At 38.6% G+C, this 23,487-nt stretch overlaps 3 protein-coding genes across 6 annotated transcripts in view; 1 reads left to right on the forward strand and 2 right to left on the reverse strand.

Moving 5' to 3' along the window:
* Positions 1 to 4,138: 4,138 nt before the first annotated feature.
* On the forward strand, positions 4,139 to 7,306 carry LOC124212966 (tRNA-splicing endonuclease subunit Sen15). Of its 2 annotated transcripts, none has more exons than XM_046613680.2 (4): positions 4,139 to 4,368; positions 4,509 to 4,590; positions 5,041 to 5,212; positions 5,354 to 5,491. In XM_046613680.2, exons 1-4 carry the CDS (start codon positions 4,345 to 4,347, stop codon positions 5,421 to 5,423), a joined length of 348 nt encoding a protein of 115 aa, XP_046469636.1. In that variant the 5' UTR covers positions 4,139 to 4,344; the 3' UTR covers positions 5,424 to 5,491. The 2 variants fall into 2 exon arrangements, with proteins under 2 accessions (XP_046469636.1, XP_046469635.1); XM_046613679.2 differs by having other exon boundaries at positions 4,149 to 4,368; positions 5,298 to 7,306.
* Positions 7,197 to 23,487, reverse strand: part of Pkn (serine/threonine-protein kinase N) — a 39,526-nt gene continuing 23,235 nt past the window's right edge. Inside the window, exons 5-18 of one of the 3 annotated variants that reach the window (XM_046613663.2) lie at positions 22,823 to 23,033; positions 20,502 to 20,656; positions 13,615 to 13,866; positions 13,311 to 13,461; positions 13,132 to 13,219; positions 12,675 to 13,030; positions 12,317 to 12,555; positions 11,256 to 11,417; positions 9,523 to 9,840; positions 9,284 to 9,435; positions 8,978 to 9,197; positions 8,782 to 8,889; positions 8,564 to 8,704; positions 7,197 to 8,416 (exon numbers count right to left, since the gene is read on the reverse strand). In XM_046613663.2, coding sequence (XP_046469619.1) covers positions 8,273 to 8,416; positions 8,564 to 8,704; positions 8,782 to 8,889; positions 8,978 to 9,197; positions 9,284 to 9,435; positions 9,523 to 9,840; positions 11,256 to 11,417; positions 12,317 to 12,555; positions 12,675 to 13,030; positions 13,132 to 13,219; positions 13,311 to 13,461; positions 13,615 to 13,866; positions 20,502 to 20,656; positions 22,823 to 23,033 — 2,697 coding nt within the window. In that variant the 3' untranslated portion in view covers positions 7,197 to 8,272. Of the gene's footprint in view, positions 8,417 to 8,563; positions 8,705 to 8,781; positions 8,890 to 8,977; positions 9,198 to 9,283; positions 9,436 to 9,522; positions 9,841 to 11,255; positions 11,424 to 12,316; positions 12,556 to 12,674; positions 13,031 to 13,131; positions 13,220 to 13,310; positions 13,462 to 13,614; positions 13,867 to 20,501; positions 20,657 to 22,822; positions 23,034 to 23,487 lie in introns of all 3 variants that reach the window. The other 2 variants (XM_046613662.2, XM_046613664.2) reach the window with 2 other exon arrangements.
* Positions 14,361 to 19,516, reverse strand: LOC124212961 (uncharacterized). Its single transcript, XM_046613667.2, has 2 exons — positions 17,268 to 19,516; positions 14,361 to 16,348 (listed from the first exon to the last, which is right to left on the reverse strand). Exons 1-2 carry the CDS (start codon positions 18,126 to 18,128, stop codon positions 14,900 to 14,902), a joined length of 2,310 nt encoding a protein of 769 aa, XP_046469623.1. The 5' UTR covers positions 18,129 to 19,516; the 3' UTR covers positions 14,361 to 14,899.

The raw sequence follows: 23,487 nt of genomic DNA on the forward strand, positions 1-23,487 counted from the left end.
GTGATATTTTAGTTATTCAGCTGGACCTTTTGAGACGTGCTCGCAGCGTATTCGCGTTGTGCCCAATCAATTTATCTCGCAAAATTACGTCGGAATAGGACGTGAAAGAATTTATTCCGGCACTATTCAAAATTGCGAAAATTTTCGCCAAAAATGAAAAGGGGTTGGCCTTACTTTTTCTTCATTTTTGAAGCCGAAAATTTGTGGTCTCAGATTCAGTTCGTGAGACCATTATCTGACTAATTGGACCCCCCGGAACCCAGAAAACGCAGCGAAAACAGCGTGGGATCAACAGGAGGGAAGTTACAAAGGAAAAAGCACCTGCTGAAAAATGTCGAAAACACAGGTTCTCGTTTTTCGGCTGTAACTTTTGATGCGTTGATCGCAGCGTATTGGGACTGCGCCCAATCGATTTCTCTCGCAAAATTACGTCGGAATGGTGCATGAAAGAATTTATTCCAGCACTTTTCAAAATCGCGAAGATTTTCGCCAAAAATGCAAAGGGGTTAGCCTTGCTTTTTTTTTAGCCGAAAAATTTTAGGTTTCAGATTTGATTTTAGTGACCGTTTTCTGATCAATCGGACACCCAGGAACTCAGAAAACGCAGCGAAAACAGCGTGGGATCAACAGGAGAGAAGTTACGAAGGAAAAAGCACCTGCTGAAAAATGTCGAAAACACAGGTTCTCGTTTTTCGGCTGTAACTTTTGATGCGTTGATCGCAGCGTATTGGGACTGCGCCCAATCGATTTCTCTCGCAAAATTACGTCGGAATGGTGCATTAAAGAATTTATTCCAGCACTTTTCAAAATCGCCAAAATTTTCGCCAAAAATGCAAAGGGGTTAGCCTTGCTTTTTTTTTAGCCGAAAAATTTTTGGTCCCAGATTCAATTCAAATGACCGTTTTCCGATCAATCAGACCCTCAGGAACTCAGGAAACGCAACGAAAACAGCGTGAGATCAACAGGAGAGAAGTTACGGAGGAAAAAGCACCTGCTGAAAAATGTCGAAAACACAGGTTCTCGTTTTTCGGCTGTAACTTTTGATGCGTTGATCGCAGCGTATTGGGACTGCGCCCAATCGATTTCTCTCGCAAAATTACGTCGGAATGGTGCATGAAAGAATTTATTCCAGCACTTTTCAAAATCGCGAAGATTTTCGCCAAAAATGCAAAGGGGTTAGCCTTGCTTTTTTTTTAGCCGAAAAATTTTTGGTCCCAGATTCAATTCAAATGACCGTTTTCCGATCAATCAGACCCTCAGGAACTCAGGAAACGCAACGAAAACAGCGTGAGATCAACAGGAGAGAAGTTACGGAGGAAAAAGCACCTGCTGAAAAATGTCGAAAACACAGGTTCTCGTTTTTCGGCTGTAACTTTTGATGCGTTGATCGCAGCGTATTGGGACTGCGCCCAATCGATTTCTCTCGCAAAATTACGTCGGAATGGTGCATTAAAGAATTTATTCCAGCACTTCTCAAAATCGCCAAAATTTTCGCCAAAAATGCAAAGGGGTTAGCCTTGCTTTTTTTTTAGCCGAAAAATTTTTGGTCCCAGATTCAATTCAAATGACCGTTTTCCGATCAATCAGACCCTCAGGAACTCAGGAATCGCAACGAAAACAGCGTGAGATCAACAGGAGAGAAGTTACGGAGGAAAAAGCACCTGCTGAAAAATGTCAAAAACACAGGTTCTCGTTTTTCGGCCGTAACTTTTGATGCGTTGATCGCAGCGTATTGGGACTGCGCCCAATCGATTTCTCTCGCAAAATTACGTCGGAATGGTGCATGAAAGAATTTATTCCAGCACTTTTCAAAATCGCGAAGATTTTCGCCAAAAATGCAAAGGGGTTAGCCTTGCTTTTTTTTTAGCCGAAAAATTTTAGGTTTCAGATTCGATTTAAATGACCCTCTCCTGACCATTTGGACCCCCAGAAACTCAGAGAACGCAGCGAAAACAGCGTGGGATCAACAGGAGAGAAGTTACGGAGGAAAAAGCACCTGCTGAAAAATGTCGAAAACACAGGTTCTCGTTTTTCGGCTGTAACTTTTGATGCGTTGATCGCAGCGTATTGGGACTGCGCCCAATCGATTTCTCTCGCAAAATTACGTCGGAATGGTGCATGAAAGAATTTATTCCAGCACTTTTCAAAATCGCGAAGATTTTCGCCAAAAATGCAAAGGGGTTAGCCTTGCTTTTTTTTTAGCCGAAAAATTTTTGGTCCCAGATTCGATTTAAATGACCGTTTTCCGATCAATCAGACCCTCAGGAACTCAGGAAACGCAGCGAAAACAGCGTGGGATCAACAGGAGAGAAGTTACGAAGGAAAAAGCACCTGCTGAAAAATGTCGAAAACACAGGTTCTCGTTTTTCGGCCGTAACTTTTGATGCGTTGATCGCAGCGTATTGGGACTGCGCCCAGTCGATTTCTCTTGCAAAATTACGTCGGAATGGTGCATTAAAGAATTTATTCCAGCACTTTTCAAAATCGCCAAAATTTTCGCCAAAAATGCAAAGGGGTTAGCCTTGCTTTTTTTTTAGCCGAAAAATTTTAGGTTTCAGATTCGATTTAAATGACCCTCTCCTGACCATTTGGACCCCCAGAAACTCAGAAAACGCAGCGAAAACAGCGTGGGATCAACAGGAGAGAAGTTACGAAGGAAAAAGCACCTGCTGAAAAATGTCGAAAACACAAGTTCTCGTTTTTCGGCCGTAACTTTTGATGCGTTGATCGCAGCGTATCGGGACTGCGCCCAATCGATTTCTCTCGCAAAATTACGTCGGAATGGTGCATGAAAGAATTTATTCCAGCACTTTTCAAAATCGCGAAGATTTTCGCCAAAAATGCAAAGGGGTTAACCTTGCTTTTTTTTTTGCCGAAAAATTTTTGGTCCCAGATTCGATTTAAATGACCCTTTCCTGACTATTTGGACCCCCAGGAACTCAGAAAACGCAGCGAAAACAGCGTGGGATAAACAGGAGAGAAGTTACGAAGGAAAAAGCACCTGCTGAAAAATGTCGAAAACACAGGTTCTCGTTTTTCGGCTGTAACTTTTGATGCGTTGATCGCAGCGTATTGGGACTGCACCCAATCGATTTCTCTCGCAAAATTACGTCGGAATGGTGCATGAAAGAATTTATTCCAGCACTTCTCAAAATCGCGAAAATTTTCCTCAAAAATGCAAAGGGGTTAGCCTTGCTTTTTTTTCCATTTTCTAGCTGAAAAATTTTTGGTCCCAGATTCGATTCAAATGACCCTTTTCTGACCATTCGGACCCCCAGGAACTCAGAAAACGCAGAGAAAACAGCGTGGGATCAACAGGAGAGAAGTTACGAATGAAAAAGCACCTGTTGAAAAACGTCGAAAAATACGTGTATCGTCATGGGCCGTAACTCTTGATCCGTTGCTCGCAACGTATTAGCACCAATTGTAAGATAGCACCACCTTCCTATTTATTCCTCGAATTTATCGAAACTCAACGGTTCACTCTATTTAGCCTATGAAACAAACTGGTGAGATCTCATTTGTAACTTATCGAGATTACAAGTATGTGATATGCGATGCTGGGTGAACTGTGGTACTGGCATTTCCCATGAACAATTAAGTATGAATTTTCAGTCGAGGATTGTTAGTGTCACCTTAGATGTGTTGAAATCAATCACATCAGGTGTTGTGATGCATTTATAATTCACCGCAATTCGGAAATGAAAAGACCGGACACGTATGTTAGTCACGTCAAAATACCTTATGTAGTCATCTTTTACTCATGACATAAGTACGCGAAATAAATACCAGGTTAATTTTCATTACCGTTTCATCATTCTATTCCAATAAACAATTTTTATCAGAAGTGGTGAAAAAACAACCGCCTGACGCATCGCATTTCTGCAACCTGCGATACACGAATTATTCGGATCCTGCATACACCGACCTGATGATGGCGGACCCTGTTTCACTTGTTTTTCACAATGAGTTTTGACGTTTACACCAGAGATGAGTTTCTGGTGTTACTCGGTAGGTGAATGCAGCCAGCATCATGTCGAAATCGGCCACTCTCAGATGTTCTGCAACAAGTTCTCAACTCTACCGTCGAAACATCTCTGGGGGCGCAAGCGCACAACGATTTTCGTTAGTCATACCAAAGCCCATTAGGGAAACTGTCTTTATATTGTTCAGTCAAGGCATGTACCGATCTGAAGATGGCGGACTCTGTCTCACTTGTGGTTGACAATTAATTTTGACGTTTTCATGTGAGGATTTTCTGTCACCTCCGCTGTTGCAGTTCAGACTTTATATTTACCACGCCATTTTAAACGCATGACAAACGTATAAGGCCCAGTGAGCATAATGTATAGCACGTGTCATCCAGCAGTGAGTACCTATTTACCGGTTGACATCTGGAAATTCGCATGTCAGGTGTTAGAATGTGGTCAGAATAAACATTCGCTCACTTCAAAACCACTTTCTACGTCAGAGACTACGGAAATTAACTAATACGCTTATTCTTTCAGTTTTACGATATAGAAAAACTTGGCTGCACGAATGCTCTGCAAATCACGATTGCATTTCAAACATACATAGAACTGTGCGAAGGTATGGATATACTCATCGACTTGATTAAATAATTGTGATCCAACACATCAGACGAAAACATCTGGTGGCAGAGAATCTACTATTCTAAGAGAGTTTCATTTAGTTATCAAAGTTTTATCTTATTTTTTATTACGACACATGACTTCATATAACAAAATGATGGTTGTTTGGCAGTTTCTTATACCACAATATTCGTATAATACGAATCTAAAACGATTGGTCCATTTCTCTTTGTTATTTTGGTATTTTATCGCTTAAGCATGCTCATATGTTTACTGCTAATTTGTCTTCAGGATCTTACAAAGCACAGAATTAAGAACGCTACTGTAGGTGTAACAGGAAACATTCCTTTCTATCTATTATAATCAAACATTCCTTTCATTTATGAATCTTGCAAAATCTAAAATTTCAAGTAGCACGTTTTATTTTCATTCCTATTACTGGTTTTAGTGAAACGGTTTTGGGACGTACAGTACAAGTATAACAAATCACTTGACTTGATCTATCTGGAAGCTTGTGCAACCAAATCATCTCCATTGCAAAAATACATTCCATGGCCAGCAGTAAATGCCATATCTTTGAATCATATCGAGCAAATGCAAAAGGAATTGAAGAGTGAACGGTAACTTTAGAACTTACTGGTACCATGTCTTCAATCATTTACTTGTTGCAGAGAATGGACTGACAATAATTTATATTGTTTCTAGATTGACACTGGTTTTCGTAGAGGGAGACAGTACCAGTATTTATTACTGTGTTTCAGCTGGACTTGTAAAACCGGCATCGCCAGAACAAAGCAAAGAGTACAAAAAGAGGCAAGAAAAAAAAATTGAATTGGAAAGTGAAATAAGAAAAAATGCTTCAAATCTCTATGAATTAGCTACTTCGGTAGAAAGTAAAGAGAGTCAAAGCAATCCTGAATTGTCTGCAGGGGATTGAAACGCACAGTTCATACTTGAAATATAAGTCAAGCAGAAGAATTGCTCCGTATAAAATTATTTAAAATAATTGCAGTCAAACAGTTTTTTTTCCTTGTATTTATTGTATGCATAATTTTTCTTGGGCATATTATAAGTTTATAAATTTTAGAGTTATCACTAAAAACTACGCAATTAATTAATATAATATTGTATCAAGCTGCCACTGCAATTATACGTATCAAATAAATTAATACTTTAAAATCATCACGTAGGCATCATGGTTATTAGTTGTTTAGTATATAAACTATAAAGTATGAGGCACATAGTACAGTTTTCTTTGTCATAACAGGTATGTTGAATATTAGGGATAGTGTAATGAATGCATCACCGAACACATCTTAAGATTAAAACCTAACAATGTTATTAGGTAAATGTATGTAAAAATTGAGTAAGGAAACGTTTTTACTGTACTAGTAAAAACTTTCAAAACAAGAAGTTATATGACTATCTACAATTGAAGATTTATTGGGTATTTCATGTTGTAATTTATGTTATATACACCATACGAATTTGTTATTTCCCGAATACATGTTAATATGTGCTTCTTTTAGAGTCACGTGCAAATTATTTGATCGCGTAACTATACAGTTAAAAGTGGAAGTAATGGAACTCAACATTCAAAGTGATAAATCTTATTACTTGTTAAATAGACAGTTCAGTCATGATCGATAATTATTTAATGCTTCGTAAAATAGTAAACAACGATCAAAAAAATATGATGATTAATAATAATAAATCAATCGAGAAGATACCGTAACGTGAGTAGTTTGGTAAGAATTGCTCTAGCTTAGAAATAAACGGAAAGATTATTTGTTTCCCGGATAAGTGTTCAGTTTTGGCAGTTCAAAGTTGCGTCGATGATATAGAAGCAAAGTAGGTGAACAATGCCTGCAGAACAATATATTAGTATTTAGCTTATCAAGACGTGTTACTGTAATTATCAATAATTGTTGAAATTATTTCAACACGCATTCAAAAATTACAATTTTCTTCATATCAATGAATCGAGGTTGACATTAATACAAAAATCACATATGTATTAGAATAAACTATGTTCTTGGCAACAACTTATACTACGATTATGATTCATTATGTTGGATATGCAGTTAAAATGATTTTTCTTTTTTTTTTTTAATTTTATTTATATTAAAATTATTTTACTTTTGACGAATACGATCGTAATCTATATCTGATCGTTTACCTTCATTTTCTTATAAAGTATAGAATGTATCCTGTGAGATGATTTCTAAAAAGGTATTTAAATTAGGCCGCTAATTAATCATACCACAGTTGCCTAATCACCGAAGGTACAAAACTGGATTAAAACTCCATAATGGGTCCATCAGATGTTTTTATGATAAAGTATAACGTGAGCACCTCCTGATATTGATCAGTGTTGATTATAATATATTATAAAAATGCTTTATAAAATAGTTACCAAATAATTTTTATTTCTTATTTACCATTGTATTAATTTTTTAATGCAATAAGGCAACTATTCATCGAGATTTTCTCGAAACTATCACAAATATTTGCATTATTTTTATCGATCAATTTTTATTGTTTTTATTTACCAATATCTCACGGACAGTAATTTAAGAGAACTGAGCTTTTTGCTCAAGATAGAAAAGCAACTCCGAAATCACATTCAATATTGTTATAGAATATCAGATTGATTGGTATGAATTTACCAAAATAAGTCCTAGTTATTTAACATGGTTCTTGCATGATTTGTTTTTTTATGAGAAAAATTTTATAACTTCATCAAAATAACCCGTAACCTTGATCATTGCTTTGATTGTCAATTATGAAAAGTAAAACTGATACCACATAACCTGGTCCAGATTTAATAGCTTAATAAAAAAATTGCCTTTGAAATGAGAAAGACTTGTGTTTGTAACAACTAATTATATTCTCAATTCTTATATTTTATCATACTACATAAAACATTTCTCAAGCCTGTAAATATTGTCAAAAGTGAATGTATTACATCAATGCACTTTGTAACTATGTTGGCATTTTCTGAATTAAACACATGAAACAAGCATGGACTACGTCGACTTTTTTCCCACAATTTTCGACACCTACCGTTCGAAAGTTCAATCTCCATTTGAAACCAATGCAAGAAAAATAAACAAAGAAAAAAAAAAAAAAATAAATAAATAATGAGCGAGATTTAGAGGGTCAATTTTCACTTTAGTGCTGTGATCTTGACAGCAAAATTCAAATTGTGCATTGATCAGTTATCAAACAGGCTGTGAGCAAATAGCATAATTATTATAACTTCCGTCCTAACGAGCAAGTTTTCTTTTGGCCAATACAGAGTTTATACACATACTTTCATAAAATTGAATTATACACTTTTGCTGGTAGAAATTTTATCTTTTTATAATTCAAAGGCAATATCTCATAATAATACAATTAGAGGACTTAATTTTTACATAATCAATAATCGCAAATGTGCAACTGTAGTTGAAAAAATAATATACAATTAATTGTTGATTCATGATTGTGTGTGAATTATTAACTATGTCGTACACATAGGAAAGAAAACGTGCTGGCGTGGAGAATATTACATTGGAATTACCTACGTGTTGGAAGCAAATTATATCACTGCAAAATAAATTTTGTGAATGAAACTTATAACTCTTATGCGAATGAACACTAGAAGACTACATAGTCTGCCTCTGTAGCGATTGTAGCTAGCACCAATCGGCCATGTATGTGAAATCTCTGAAGAAGTTTTGTTCTTGATCATTGAGCGGCCGAGGATCCTTGGGTGGTGTTAACTGCGGTTTTTCTGAAGTGAATTCTTCGTCAAAATTACTAACGTCTTCCACGAAATTCTGGAAAAGACGAAAAAAAACACGCGATTAATGAAAGTAATACATTACTTACTCTATGAATTGTAAATATATTCAAGTGATTAGAACGATGATCGATACATCGATTTTTTGATAGTTTAAAATTCGGTATTGATCAAAGATGCTTACAATAACTGGTACAAACGGTGGTTTGACACGTCTCAACAACAAATCATCCCAGGAAATATTTCTGAAAAATGCCTGTTTCTTAACATCCTCCGCGTCCCTTTCGCTGCTGCCCAATCGTCTATCTGGATTCTTTCTAAGTAGCTATAAGAAAACAAGGAAATTACATCTGGGTTTTACACCGCTGTAGTGCGTGCAAGGGTCTTTCAACTGACTCTTACCCTTCTCATGATTGCTATAGCCTCTAAAGATAAGAATCGCGGATAGCGAACTTCGTCGTTCACAATAGAATCGAATACTTCCTCTTCGTCATCTCCAGGGAATGGAGACTGCAACATAGAAATTCGTTAAGCTTGAGCTTGTACAGATGCTATTTTCAACAAAAGCCTTCGGTAATAATTGTCTGTCGAAGCTTACCTCACCAACCAGCATCTCAAATATAAGGACACCCAGACCCCACCAGTCTACCGCTCGAGTGTACGAAGTCTCGGTAAGAACTTCGGGTGCCAAGAACTCCGGGGTCCCACAGAAGGTTCCTGTTCTATCCCCAAATCCCATTCCCTCTTTGCATAGTCCAAAGTCTGCTATTTTCACGTAACCTTCAGTGTCCAGCAATAAATTATCCAGTTTCAAGTCTCTGAAAGGATCATAGCAAACGTGGTGACTTCGAGTTCGAGCTTCACGTATTTTGAGCTAGCCTTATATTGAAAGAAATTATATTACCTGTATATAATACGACTCTCATGCAAGTATTGCAATCCAAGAACAACACAGGCTGCGTAAAACACAGCACGTGGCTCGCCAAATACGTCTGCGTGAATGTGCATCATCAGGTCACCACCAGCTGCGTATTCCATAACGAAACACACGTGTGCCTGCAAATTGAAAATAAAAGATTCAGATCATGAGTTATTACAATATAGAGAAAGATAGTGTTAAACAATTAGAACTGATGTGTTTACCTCAGTTTGGAAGCAAGCAAACAGATTGACAAGGAACGGGTGGCGTGTTGTATTTGCAACTTCAAATATCCGTTTCTCAGAAAGTAAAGACTCCACCTCGTCCCTCGCAATGATGTCTCCCTTCTTCAACGCTTTTATAGCAAAGTATTCCCCAGTATTTCTGTACTGTGATAAAATAACTTTGCCAAAATGACCACGACCAAGAACGGATAGTAATCTGAAATTTTCTAAGGTCATTCCAGTCACTTGAGAGTGCCGCTTTGACTCGTAGGCATTGTCCTTAAACGGCATTGGCCTGCCAGGCAGCTCGTACACAATCTGGAAGTTTATATATTATCATATGAAACCTGTTACATACGTATTATGACATGTAAGTGAAGACAAGTTATTATCCAATATGTTAATTATTATCAGCCATAAGTGTGCGGCTCAGTCAGCATAAGTACCTGTTAGTCACATGACAACTTTACACCTTTATTTTATTGAATACTTTGTAAAATAAAAAATAAATCAATTTTGTTCAGTTTTCACGCTATTATGATTACAATATTCTTCCGAGATTAGTAACAGCTCACGAAAAACGGCACGTTCTTCATAATTATCATACAAATGTACAAACATTACGCAGTAAGTATTATCATTGTAGGCGGGTTAAAGCAGTCATCTTTTATTTATAGTATCGGGGAGCTACTAGGCTTAATCAAATGATGGGCAATTTGGTCTGTACTATCACAAAACTGTTAGAAAAAATACCCGTTAAGTTATTCGAAGAAAACCTATGAATCTGACATTGCAGATTGCTGAATTAGTTAAAAACAAATCCCCTTCAAGATTATTCTGTTCAACTATGTATTTACTTGAATCCGATACCCTACGAATTCATTTAAAAAAATCTTCACAAACAAAATTATTCAGAGTCTGACAAATTTGAAGAATTACAAAATATTTTCAAAAAATCGCACAAATGTTTTTACTTGTGAACCGTTTTATCCTATAGTTGATATGATCTGCAAAATTGTTTGCACAAGAAGAAGGACGAAGAAGCTAAGAAGAAACTCGAACATGTATGGAAATTTGTATTTTACTGAAAAGATAGAATAAAAAACTTGAGCAAAATTATCCGATGAAGTCATCAACACCATTATTGATTTGAGTACTGCAAATTCTGGATGAAAAAAAAAGCAAGTGAATTCTCGAACTTGTAAGCCTAGCATGGACATTACTATATATTATTTAAGGCTGTGGCCGATGATTAATGGTAAATTTATAACACATAATGAACAGCATGAATTGTATTGTAAGCAAGGATTTAAAGAAGGCTGGAATACATGCGTCGATTATGAAGAAAAAAAAACTCTTTCACAACAAGAAAAAAAGCTCAGAAGCAAACAAATCACCCCAGTCATATTATTTACATTTTGCAAATTATCAAAGAAGATGTGGTTTGATACAACCGATAGATACTCTCCATCAAAGTTACTCATTGAAAGTAGAATTTTTCCAGAATAACAGAGAATAGGTAAATGACGATAATACATCAATTCAATGAAAATTTGTCTTTATAAAGATATCATCAAGATTTTTCTCATTAGCAACATACATTCCTCATGAATTTTCCATAAAGTATGAACAAGTCGGTAAGTAGTGATGCGGTGGCCTACTTTGCGATAGTATAGAGATAAAATAAAAAACAGGCAGACAAAGCCATGCTGTGTGTAGTAGGAGGCAGGTACCTCATCTTCAGGGAACTCGACGACAGGTTGGGGCGAGGGGGTGCGTGGAGAGGGTGGTGCGATCAGCACGGGGCGGGGCTCTGTCACAAGGGGCCTCAAACTCGCACCCTGAGGCCCCCCCTTCTCCTCGTTGTGCAGGAAATCAAACTCCCTTAACGCACTCTGCAACTACATTACTACCTGCTTAAATCTAATAGGCTGTGTATCGCTATCGTCGACATTTATTTTTTCCCATCAGTTTTTTTAATTTCATACGAAACTAGCGATTTTACTCAAAGTTCATATGAATTGTACGACATTATAGGAAAACATGAGCATTGCTACGCAATGTAAAATTTTATCAAAAAATAATAATATCATTTCATGTTTTATTTTTCTTCTTATTCTTTTGCGTTAATTGGTCGAATGATTGTATTAATACTGTGTTCAAATTAGGTACGTGTTAAGTTCAATAGTAAAAATAATTAGTACGCATCGTGCAGTATTGTGTAAAAGTGTTTGAAAAATAAATGAATAAAAAAAATTTCTTTGCAATATAACAGTAGCTTTGCGTTAAGGTGTAGTAATTTGCATTGGATCGTGACTTATATACAATAGTACATTATAATATGCAACTCTACAAGCCAGTGCTTGAATATCGTAAATAATACACTGTGCTGCGGGTAGTAAATCGAATATAATTTTTTTCTCTATGCTATACATAACAGCTTAAATAAAAAGAAGATAAAATACTCAAATCTGCATGTTTGAAATCGCATTCGTATCACACGAAAAACGTTGCACATAGAGGCGACCATAAATACCGCATTTATTCACTTATAACTGTCACAATAGCCACATCGCAAACGAAAATTAATTCGTGAAGAAAAACAATCAGCGCTGGATAAACGAGACAAAAAGAAAAAGATTTTTTCCAACAGTTTTCGCATAAGTGAACAAATATCGTAAACGTTAACGATTGCGTCATCGTTTGTACAGACCCATTACAGTTTTCACGGTAAAGAGCAATAGTAAAATACGTATAATAGGCACAAGTGTTAAATTTAAATGTGTGTACATACCTCTTGGTCTAGTTTCGGTGGTGGCGGAGGAGCTGGCATCGATGGTTTCTTGGTAATTAAGGGAGGTGGCGGCGGCGGATGATCCGGAGGATGAGGTAAAACTGGACTACCAGTTGCTACTCCCATACCCAAGGGTCGCGCACCTCCTAAACCCCCTTTATCAGGATCAGGCTGTTCTCCAGGAGTCTCTGGTTTGTCTTCAGGCCAATTTTCGAAGGACAGACGCAGTGGTTGTGGTCCTGAGAATTTTTATAGAACATTTTAAGGACCATCGAACATTCGGAATGACAGAACATTATACAGAGGAACAGCAGTAATCATTAGGTGAAATATTAGCAGAATGAGTTATGTTTCTTACCAGATGGCGGACTTTCTGATCTTCTGCTGTTGTGTATCGAAGGTGTAGAACGCTTCAATAGTCTGCCCCAGGTAGCAACATTGATGTTCATTTGATTTGGACGAGGGAAATTCTTGACTTGCTGTTTGAAGATTTTTCGCTGACGTTGCAGCTTTGGCTTTCTTGAGATCATTGGATTCAGGAATTTTATTTCTGCAAAAAGTAGCCCTTGAGGTTCGAGCTGCAATGCCATACCATGCCGCACGTCGTCTATGAATTCTTCTAGACGCAAGAACTTCACTGCACACAGCGATCTCCAATCTTTCCAATAAATTCCTATTTCCAATTCTCGCGACTTGTCTAGTTCAATGGAGAACCTTGAGGAACAAAAAAGAAACAGGTAGTTCCACTGGAAAATCCCGGTAGTTGGTAACAATTATATTAACAATCGTAAGAATAAGTATTCACAATCATTCACCTCTGATCCCAAGCCTGCTGGGAGCATGGGCGCCAGTTAGTTTGAGCTACTGTTTGATTATCCAATTTAATAACTGCCATTATGTCATCTGAAAAATAAACAGACCTTAATAAAAGTTATTAAAAGAACTTTCGCGATGAGTGATTTCGATTGAATTGACATTTTCCTGCAGTACTCACTGCTAGTTTCATCTTTCACGCTGTAAGATTTGCTCGAGCTACGCCCTGTCACTCCTTTGACAAAGCTGCGCAAATCCGGGCTAGCTGGTTGTTCTCTTCTGGTTCTACCTGGCACTTCCTCGGCCAAATCTTGACACCCCATTAATCGCACCTAAGAGATAAAGTCAAACAATTCAACGATACCTGTCAATTACTGTAAAAACTCAAATACAGTATTTTTCTACTATCGGAGGACTAGATGTTCTTGATAAGTCAGACTATTTCTCATTGTCTACATCTGTTGTGATTGTGACGTAATATGTACCTCCAACTGTCCAGTGACTGCAGCGCATCTTGATACGGAAGCAGGTACAGCTGCTCTACCTTCAAGAGGTCCACGAAAGGGTTGCAGAGAAGTGTAGGTGACAGGAACAGGACTGGCAGCCTGTACACTCGCAAGTTCTCGTTTTAATTGCGTAGCGGTAGCACTGTCAGGGGGTAATTCTTGTCGTCTGAGTTCCAGCGACAGTCTGAGAAGATCCAATTTCCTGCTGGACTCTGCGAGACTCGCCTGTGCCTGTAACGAGAAATAAACTGAATATAAAAGTGACATGGCAATGTGAATCTGTACCGCTGATTTGGCAATTAGTGTTAACCAGCAATATGCGTAACAATTATAGACTCGCAGTATCCTGTGTAATATTAGTCACCCTACGGTTTTAGAGAGAATGAAACGGAATTAACTGCTCCGAAGGTTTTAAACAAAGAAATATCTTTGGGTTTCACCAAGTCCGATAGCTTTGGAGAAATTTGCACGAAATTTGTTATGAATTTCAATGCGAATTCAAATGAATTCACTTGAATTTCGTGAGGTTTTAATTACACAGACGTGTGGTAGATTATAAGAATGATTGACCCCATACTTTTGATTGATCGTCAATCTTTTTTTCATGCGTTAGTCTCTGAAATTACTGTCAAAGGATACATATAGCAATATTTACTTACACAAGGTTCAAATTTATCTTGCATTCATTTCGCTATCCTGGTCGATGAATAAACGATACACGGTACTAATAAGTCTATTAATGTTTATTAACAGTATCATTATGATTAACGGTACATCGTATAGCGTGAATTAGTGTTGTAATTTTGTCGGGCGTACGTATAGAAGATCTGCACAATTTCACTGCGTCTAAAAGTTTGTATTTTGTGCCGGGTAAAAAAAAAAATAGAATCAAATAGGAGAAAAATAAAGAAAATAGCGTCAAGGTTTAATAAAAATAAAAATTGTTTAATCATACCCACGCAATTTCAACTTACAATTCGATTCACCGATACCGTAGATCGATCTGTATGACTAAAAATCGTTAGAATTTCGTGTGACTTTGCAAAAATAAGAGTATAAGAAAAGGATAATAACAGAAAATAAAAGGGGAGATAAAAATGGAACTAAAAACTTGATCCGTAAGTAACGTTTCCATGGATTACATCGTAATGGTTAACACCAGATCTCAATTTATCATTATAACACAAAATTTTATACTTTGTATCTATAGTTCGCCGTGGAGCAATAGGAAAAATAAAAAAAAAAAAAAATTATAACAATACTTCTACGAAACGCCGTTTTTCGAGTTACGAGGTGCCTTAGAAATGATATCTTTATTTCTCCTAAACCAGGCTCCGGGTCGCCGTTCGATATCGCCAAGAGATCTGGACCGTCCTCTGGGCCCCGCGTTCTCCTCGAAGAACCTTCTGCAGTGCTCACACGAGCAGGATGGATTTTTCGAGGGTCCAATGTGGTGTCCGGGTTTTCTGAAAGCGCCAACAACCGCGCCGAAGACCGAAGCCTTGATTATGTGGTCGGTCTTCTCGCCCTGGGGCGTCGTAAACGGTGAAGTAACACGCGATTCGACCTTGTCTTTCGCCGGCGAGGGACTCTTCGCACCAAAGGGTCCGATCTGGTCCCTCAAACCGCAGAAGGTTGTTTTCCCCGCGGTATCGCTCATGCAGCCACGATCCTCCGGCTCCCTGGAAGGGGCCGTCTGAACCCGTTGGGCCTCCTTGCCGGGCCTGCGAACGGTCGAGTCCCTTCTGACATGTCGTGAATTCTCCTCGCTCGAAACGAAGCTCCATCCCAATTCCGCGCTGTCGTCTGACTCAGCGGCGCTCTCCGGGGATGACCAGCCGACCTGGTGCTTGTCGAGGAACTCCTTCATCTTCCTGTTCTGCAGAAGTTGCCGCCTCTCTATCTGAGGCGAACGCCAAGTCTTGGACCGTTTCTCGCGGCTCTCCGCATCCTCGTCCCAGGCAGTTTCGAGCCTGCCGATCCTCTCGCGGTCGGACGAATTAGCGTACTCAAAGCTGTCGCAAGGTGTGAGTCCGGACTTGCTGTTCAGCAGAGATTCTACGTCGGATATCGTGTCCTTCCACGACGTCGCCGTCGCCGAATCGTACGAGTCAGAGTGCGGGTTCAGACCAACACACGACGAGGCAGCCGACCAGGGCGTTGAGTCCAAGTCCCGGATCGCGCTGTAAGAACTAAATTGCGACGGGTACAACGAGCTTAGAACATCGTCGGTCTCATAGCCCCGGGAACTCGCCAACGACGGCATCCGCATCGGGGCCTGTTTGAAACTCTCGCAACTGAGTTCCTCCGAGCGTTTAAGAAAGGCTTTGTCGTCCTGGAGGCCGCGAGGAAGCCGCGTTTCCTCAGCCCTCGAGTGCGTCACTCTCACTCTATCGCTCTCGAATATCGTCCGCGGTTTTTCCGCGAGCCTCTCAGAGGCCTCGGACGAGTCCGAGTAGCTGCTGTCCTCTGCGTCATCTTCCTCCTCTTCTTCATCTTCCTCCTCCTCCTCCTCCTCCTCGGATCCCGTACAGTAAACGTCGATGTGCACGGTCCGCGATTTCCGCTTAGCTGTGTCCTCTTTACCCGAGGAATTAGCCGCCCCGGTTGTTCCTGATTGTGAATCGCACGTTGGGGGAATATTTGACTTTCTACTTGTCACGTCCACCGACAACGATGACGATGACGAGCCTGGTACTTCTTTTTTTTCTTGCTAAAAATAGATCAAGGGAATTTGTACACCATTCTCATATATGTTTTATTTTTATTTTAAACAGTATCTTTTTTTTCGTTCTATCTTGATTTGACTCATTGTCCCGTCAGTTCAATGATACCATTTTGCAAGACATGTTTCGTCAGCAGCTTTTGATACATGTTTTTTTTCAATTTATTTTTCAAAAATTTGTGTGCTACGGTGTTTGCCAAATTTTGCGTAAAGGTATTGTTTGAATTTTTTTTAAGCCCAAAAACTCGGATCTTTACTCAATGCAGAACGTATATGAATGTCTTAAATACCTGTCAACAAGATAAGTCAGTCTAAATATCAGCTGGTATCGTCTTCTTTGTTTAAAGCAATAAGGATGCTAATCTGATTTTTATTCGTTATATCATCATATTTTTGTAAACGAAATTGACTTTGACAGGAAACGTCGATTTTCTGCAAAATATCTTCTGCGCGCAATATTTCATACAGAAATTTCACTGAATTGAATATAATTCAATAAAGAATGTATTTTAATAATGAGAAATAAAAGCAAACCGAATCTGTTCAAATTCGTGATTACTGATGGAAAAAGAATGAAAAAATTCTCCACAATATATCAAGAGGTCAAAGTTAGTATCGTTAACGTAAGGAAAGATTGAAAAAAAGTCCATTTTGAAACTTTAAAATGATTCTAAACAAGTTAACTTTGCAAAATATGTAATTAAAACGTTTTGCCTTGCAACGGTTTAGAAAATTTCAGGCAATCCTGAAGTTTCTTTTCTTTTTGTAAAATTCTTCTAGAAATGTACATCGTTACGTTAGATTACATTACGAACTTCAACCTCACGACATATCTAATATACCAAAAATCACACTCGCGTGGACGAACAAACATATGTACGAATAAATAACAATAATACAAACAGACCTGTCCAGTCCAGAAATCGCGTTCATCAAACTTCCGCAAAAGACCAGGTGAGGTTTTCCTCCTTGATTCGTAATGCTTGGAATTGGTGCCTTGAAGTAAAGAAGAAACAGAGCTAAACGACGTCTGAGTCTGAACATCGTTAGTCTGCGAAGCAGCATCCCTGCTGCTGTTGCCCGATCCAACATAATTATCCGAACAATTAATCCCCTTGCTAGACGGATCGAACCCGTGACTTCTGCCAGGCACTCTGGTGCAAAAGTGAGTAGTAAAAGCTTTCCTACCGGAAGTAATACCCTCTAGACAGTCCTCGCAGGCCTCAGGAACTGGTTTGAAAAATCCGCCTTTAGCGTAATGTCCGCACCAGCGATCCAGGCATTGCGGTTTGGGTTTGTCAGGAACCCGGGGCTCCTCGGCGGTGGATAAAACGATGCTACATGTGCTCTTGCAGCGTCTGTTGTACTGTTGACAGGGTCGTCGATGCGGTAGACTGGAGTAAGACTGAGGTGAAAACTGTTCGCTGTTGTATCCAGAGTCGGAAACGTTAACGCCAAGGTGTCTTGGAGCGGAAGTGGCAGCGGAGGTCGGACCCCCGGAGAACGGTCGAGGAGGCGGCGTCGATGTGAAGAGAATGTTTCCCCGCTGAAAGGCGTAGGAGCCGGCGGGATTCCCGTCGACGTCCCCCGGGTCTCGTCCCCACTTGTAAACCATTTGAACGCCCTCGGTTCCCACAGCTTCCGGACATCCGGCGGAACTACTCCTTGATCCCGAAGCAACGGCCTGATCACCGCTTCGTCTTATCGTAACCTCGGCTCGCACCAGCCACGGGGAAGGCGTATCCGGATTCTCAGGTCGGCCGTACATCGCGGCGAGATCACCGGCTTCTATTGACCTTTAGCGGGCGGGAAGACGAGGACGAAGACGATGCTGGAGGTAGGATGATGAAGAGGTTCCTCAGGTGTCGCGCCATGCCGTTTTCTCTTCTTGGATTCTACGATGCTCGCTCCTTCCTTCTCTTTCTCCTTCCCAAAGAGAAAGAAAGACGGACAAAGACAGAGAGAGAGAGAGAGATTGCAGCAACGACTTGGTCCACCACGTCGTGTCGTCGACGACGTCGCGGTAGGTGCGTATATAATTAGCGCGATAAATTTGGATCGATGTGTATATATATATAAAGCAGAGTAGGTGGTAGGTATGATGTGTGCTGAGCCCGAATATTACTCGAAAACGGGACACTTTTTTTCCTTCGAACTTTTATTTACACGTAGACACGCACGCGCTTGCCGCAGTTGTCACTCCCTCGTTACGATGCTCCTTGTTATTATTTCCAAAACTTAATTGACGCGTTGGGTTGAAAGATGTCGCAGGTACCGTTGGTTCGTAGATTGGAAAGAAACCTTTGAATCAACAAAGAAAATTTTACTCCTTCTCCGCTAGTCCGCAGGTCTGATTCATACCCGGCACAGACTCGCGCACACGGACGGACTTGTACAGATATAACATCCTAGGGTGACATCGGACACTGGAAGCACCTGTTGCTCCTCACCGCGAACCGGGTGTAGAGATCTATTTTTGAGATCCGGTATCAGAGATTCACGCAAGAATATATATCACGGATGAAAAGACACTTCACCGAGACGATATGATACCGTCTGCCAACCGGAGTAGCTGATACTTGAACCATGAATCACTCACACCTCAAGAGTTTCACCCTTGACGCGTATCGGTAGGCGTTGTAGGGTCTAAAAAAGACTCTATATTCTCCGAGTAACGTTGACCGAAATGCGGGTCAACAATTGTCGAGGCAACGCGTCAAAGTATTATCGTTGACTTCCGGTTATTCCCTGCGACTCTTCGCGATCTCGAACGATTCTGTCCAAGGATCTGCGGAAACTTGTGTGCGAGAAAAGAAAAAAAACTCGCGTGATAGAGAGACAGAGAGAGAGAGAGAGAGAGAGAGGGAGGGAGAGAAAGAGTTGTCCGTGGCGTTTTGGGAAGGGATGCAGGTCGCGTAGACGCTCGGATGAAACTAACGCGACCTGAAATGGCGTCTTCGGGGAAGAAGCGCGGGGTAGTCGGCCGAGAGTTTATTTTAAGAGCAACGCGCGCATCGGCATCAGCGTTACACGGATCTTCGAGGAGAAATCTCGATTCAGCGGCACAGCGAAGCACGGCTTACCGATATCGTCTCTACGGGCGATTAAAACCGTCTAAAGACTCGCAGACACAGTGAATTGCTCTCGTTCAATGGATGCATTCACGCTTCATTTTTATATGTACCACTCGAGACTAACGACGATCGTCATTCAAACGTGTTGAAAAGCTTGAAATCGACTCGCTTATACGTAAGCTTCGAGATTTTTTTTTTTTTTTTTTGTAGACGGATTTTCTTATATCCTCTTTTTAATTTCCATGCCGAAGAAACATCTAAACTGTGGTATCGAAGTGTAGAACGTTTTATAATATTGCCTGTTATTTTTGTGTCATTCTGCATTGTGCAGTTTACTTTGCGTATACTTTTACACTTTGTGTAAGTTGCTTCGATCAAGTGATTATTGTCAATTTTTTCTATTTGTTCTGTCTCGATGTGCAAATTTTTTTTTTTTATCGAAACCGGACATAGCTCATTTGTTTATAATAACTTTCGTGTATTCTGGAGTTCTCGAAGCGCTGCAGGAAGTCGTGAAATATCTCTACGAAGAATCGCAATAACACGTTGAGGCAAACGAGAATTAATCGTTATTTGGTTAGTTTCCAATCTTTAAACTGTACAAATAATTGTGCTTTTGATCTTCAATTAACAAAATATACATTTGACGTACATCTGAAAAAAATATTTCCACTCAAGCAAAGATTTTTCATTGATTTTCATGCCAATCAAGGAAGAATAAAAACATATGCTTAAATTAAATACAGAGCGAAATACGTTTTGCTGATTTCGATTATTAAAATATTTTTTATGCGTTTTTGTTCAATAAAAAAAAATTGAAAAAAAAAAACGAAAATATTTTTAGCTCTGCATATGCAGAACAAATTGCAAAGCACGAAACTTTGACGTAAAACTCAACGACGAAATCTATTTTAGACGGTTTAATTTTAGTTACCTTTGTATTGCAGGCTTCGCTTTAAATATTATTTATACTTATACATAATGTCTCGCCTCTTCTATTTCTTTCGCATCGGACGCATGCGATGGGTATAAATTTAGGTTTAATATGTATAACGACTTCAGCTTACCTCGGTCACAGCTTTTTTGTCGGCCACTTTAGCGCTCTGCAAAAGGCGAATTACGTTTTTAGCCCCCTCGACGACAGCCGCTTCGATCAAGAGCCGATGTCGCAGTTCCTCGACTCTCTCTTCCAGCGCCAATTCAAGGTTTGGCTCGTACTTATCTGTGTAAACAAAAATGCGAGATTTTTTATCGATTCGCATTACACAAAGAAACGCCACGCGAATTAGATAAATACATAGAGATTCGTCGCGTATACATTAAACTTCAAATTTTTTTTTACCATACCATTGTCGCAATGTGATATGTATAATATTAATTCGTAAAAATTTTGTTGCGGTGAAATTGCGATGATTTAATTGTTAAACAGCTTTGTTTACCGCGACAATACAGACACGAAAGTTGAGAATTCTGAACCGGAGGAAGTGAAGAGAGCAAAAAAAATATAAAAATAAAAAAATTTGCGCTTCTGTACGTTACTTTGCAACCCGATGTAATTGGCACATGCAATTTTCGCTCGGCAATAACAAAATAGATTATTACGCACGAGGCTCACTTACTGCGCAATAGTTATACATTATATATATATATATATATATATATACATTATATATATATATATATATATGTATCTGTATACGACATATTTATAAGTTGAAACAATATAATAATATTATACATACAAAATTTCCGACTGTCACTTTCGAGAATTAATAACCCGTTTTACATTAGGTATACTATAAATATGACGAGACGTGAGGTTATTTTGTGTAGAAATGTTTAGTTAATATGTATGTATGTATGTATATATATAATATTTCGAAATTCGATTTTGGATTAATAAAAAAAAAAATAATGTCTTTCTATCAAATTTTGTCTCAATTTTTACATTTGATAACGAATTATTTTATTATGTTTACCGCTTATCATTATTATCATTATTACTACAAAAATGTATAACGAGAATCACACGGGCAGATTATGCGCATATTTTGTATATTAATGACGTGTATTTTTCACCAAGGAAAGAAAGTGTGAAAAAACCTAATTATCCAACAGTTCCTCTGATTAAAGTAGAAAGAAGAGTAAATTTTTTTCCCAGTAGTATAAAGAGTAAAATGAAATTTTCCGGATAAGTTGCGGTGAATCATCGTGGCGTCTGTAATTTCGTTGAAAATACGATTCAGTCGAAACGAAAGAATATATATATGTGTATTACAATATTTCCTCATCGTTAGATGACCTGCGTATTTAACATGTATGTATACATATTATATATTATATTATATTATATACCTATATTCACGGTAAAACGCGGCGCAGGGAACTTTGCGAAGTAATAATAGCCGTTGGTATATGAGAGATAAATATATGTACATATAATATACATCGTAAATAAGTTTAATGTCGACAACGGCAGGTATAAGGTGCGCATGCATATATATATACACACATAGTCACACATACGCACACATTTATATATACCTAAGCGAATAATCTCCCGGTATAATCGGACTGGATGATTTGGATTCAGGTTCTCAAGCGAAATGAAATGCGAAGCATAAGGCATATACGATGAACAAAGAGTCATTGACTCCGAGTAGAATCATGGATATACATACAGAGATACGTAAGTATGTATAATTATCATCTACTTGTTATCAGGGGTCAAGATCGTTAATCAAATCCGAATCGAAAATCGATCTGAAGCATGGAACTTGAGTAACGAGTATACCCAACAATTTGCGAAGTATGCAGGTAGGCATTTAAAAGATCGATAAACCTACGATGTTTGTACGCAAATAATGATCTCTACTTGTATACACATTAATTCAGATAAATTATACGATATTAGGTATGTATTTGTAATATTCGATCCTTTACGTATCTCCAATTTTTTCCGCACACCTGTAAATGTTCGATTCGTCTTTTTTTTTTTTGCACAGTGTCGAAAGAAACGAGAAAAAGCTAAAAACAGGACCGCTTCACGGAGTCCGGCGCCTAAACATTTCAGCCAACAGGTTTTACTTGTATAAATGTACTAACTATACGCTATTATAGCGAGCGGGTAGATTTTTTTAAGTTTATATGCTGCCTAGATGGCACCGGAATTATTCTTATACATGTAACGCAAAAACCGCGTTATTAAATAAATACAATGTATCAGGAGAAAATTGATATACATATTGTATGTATATAGGAATTATACGAGTATTAACAGCAATGATAATAAAAATTGTAACGAACAATTATTATAATTAATTCTTATTCTTCGCCGTGAAGCATCAATTATGTACCATTCTTTTTCGAGTTTTTTTTTTTTTTTTACCTTTGCTGGCAGTATTTTCGCCGTTAGGTGCCGGCGAGTAGCCTCTCGTTCTCTGCTGTTTCCGGACCCGTCTCAGCTTCACAATGCGCATTCTTAAGAATTCGATTTTCGCCCTGGAATCGGCCAACATTTGCTGTGCCTCCTGCAACAACTTTTTGTCCCGATGACCGCTCGTCAAACTTTGTATCATATTTTCAGCCCCTTGTTTCACCTGTGGGAAAAGAATAAAAGAAAAAGGTAATTGAAAGTCAGAATGAATTTTGAACAAATATATGTATATTACATGTAGGTAATATACGAGAGCATAACAAGGAAGTAATAAAATCGTAAAAAAAAACAATTTTTAGTGTAGCGTTATTGTATAAAGTAACTATTATTTATAACAATCGTATGCGGCGATAAATTTGAAACACTGCAGTAGATTCTATTTGAAATTTGTCGCTTTGTGTCCGCAGTGACTCAGTAAAATTGTCTTGTCGGGTACAATTGGGTGTAAAAAAAAAAAAGAAAAAAAAGAAAATGTGACCGGTCTTTTCTTCGGCTTGGTTTTCATTCTCGTGTTTCTTTTGCATCCACGTGCGACAATGCAGACACAGTGGATATAAACTCGCACGCCGCTTGTTCAGTTCTGTCTTTTCAGGTTTTTACAGTTAAGAGTCCGTTGC

The sequence above is a fragment of the Neodiprion pinetum genome, chromosome 2 (assembly GCF_021155775.2).
Source record: "Neodiprion pinetum isolate iyNeoPine1 chromosome 2, iyNeoPine1.2, whole genome shotgun sequence".
NCBI lineage: Eukaryota > Metazoa > Arthropoda > Insecta > Hymenoptera > Diprionidae > Neodiprion > Neodiprion pinetum.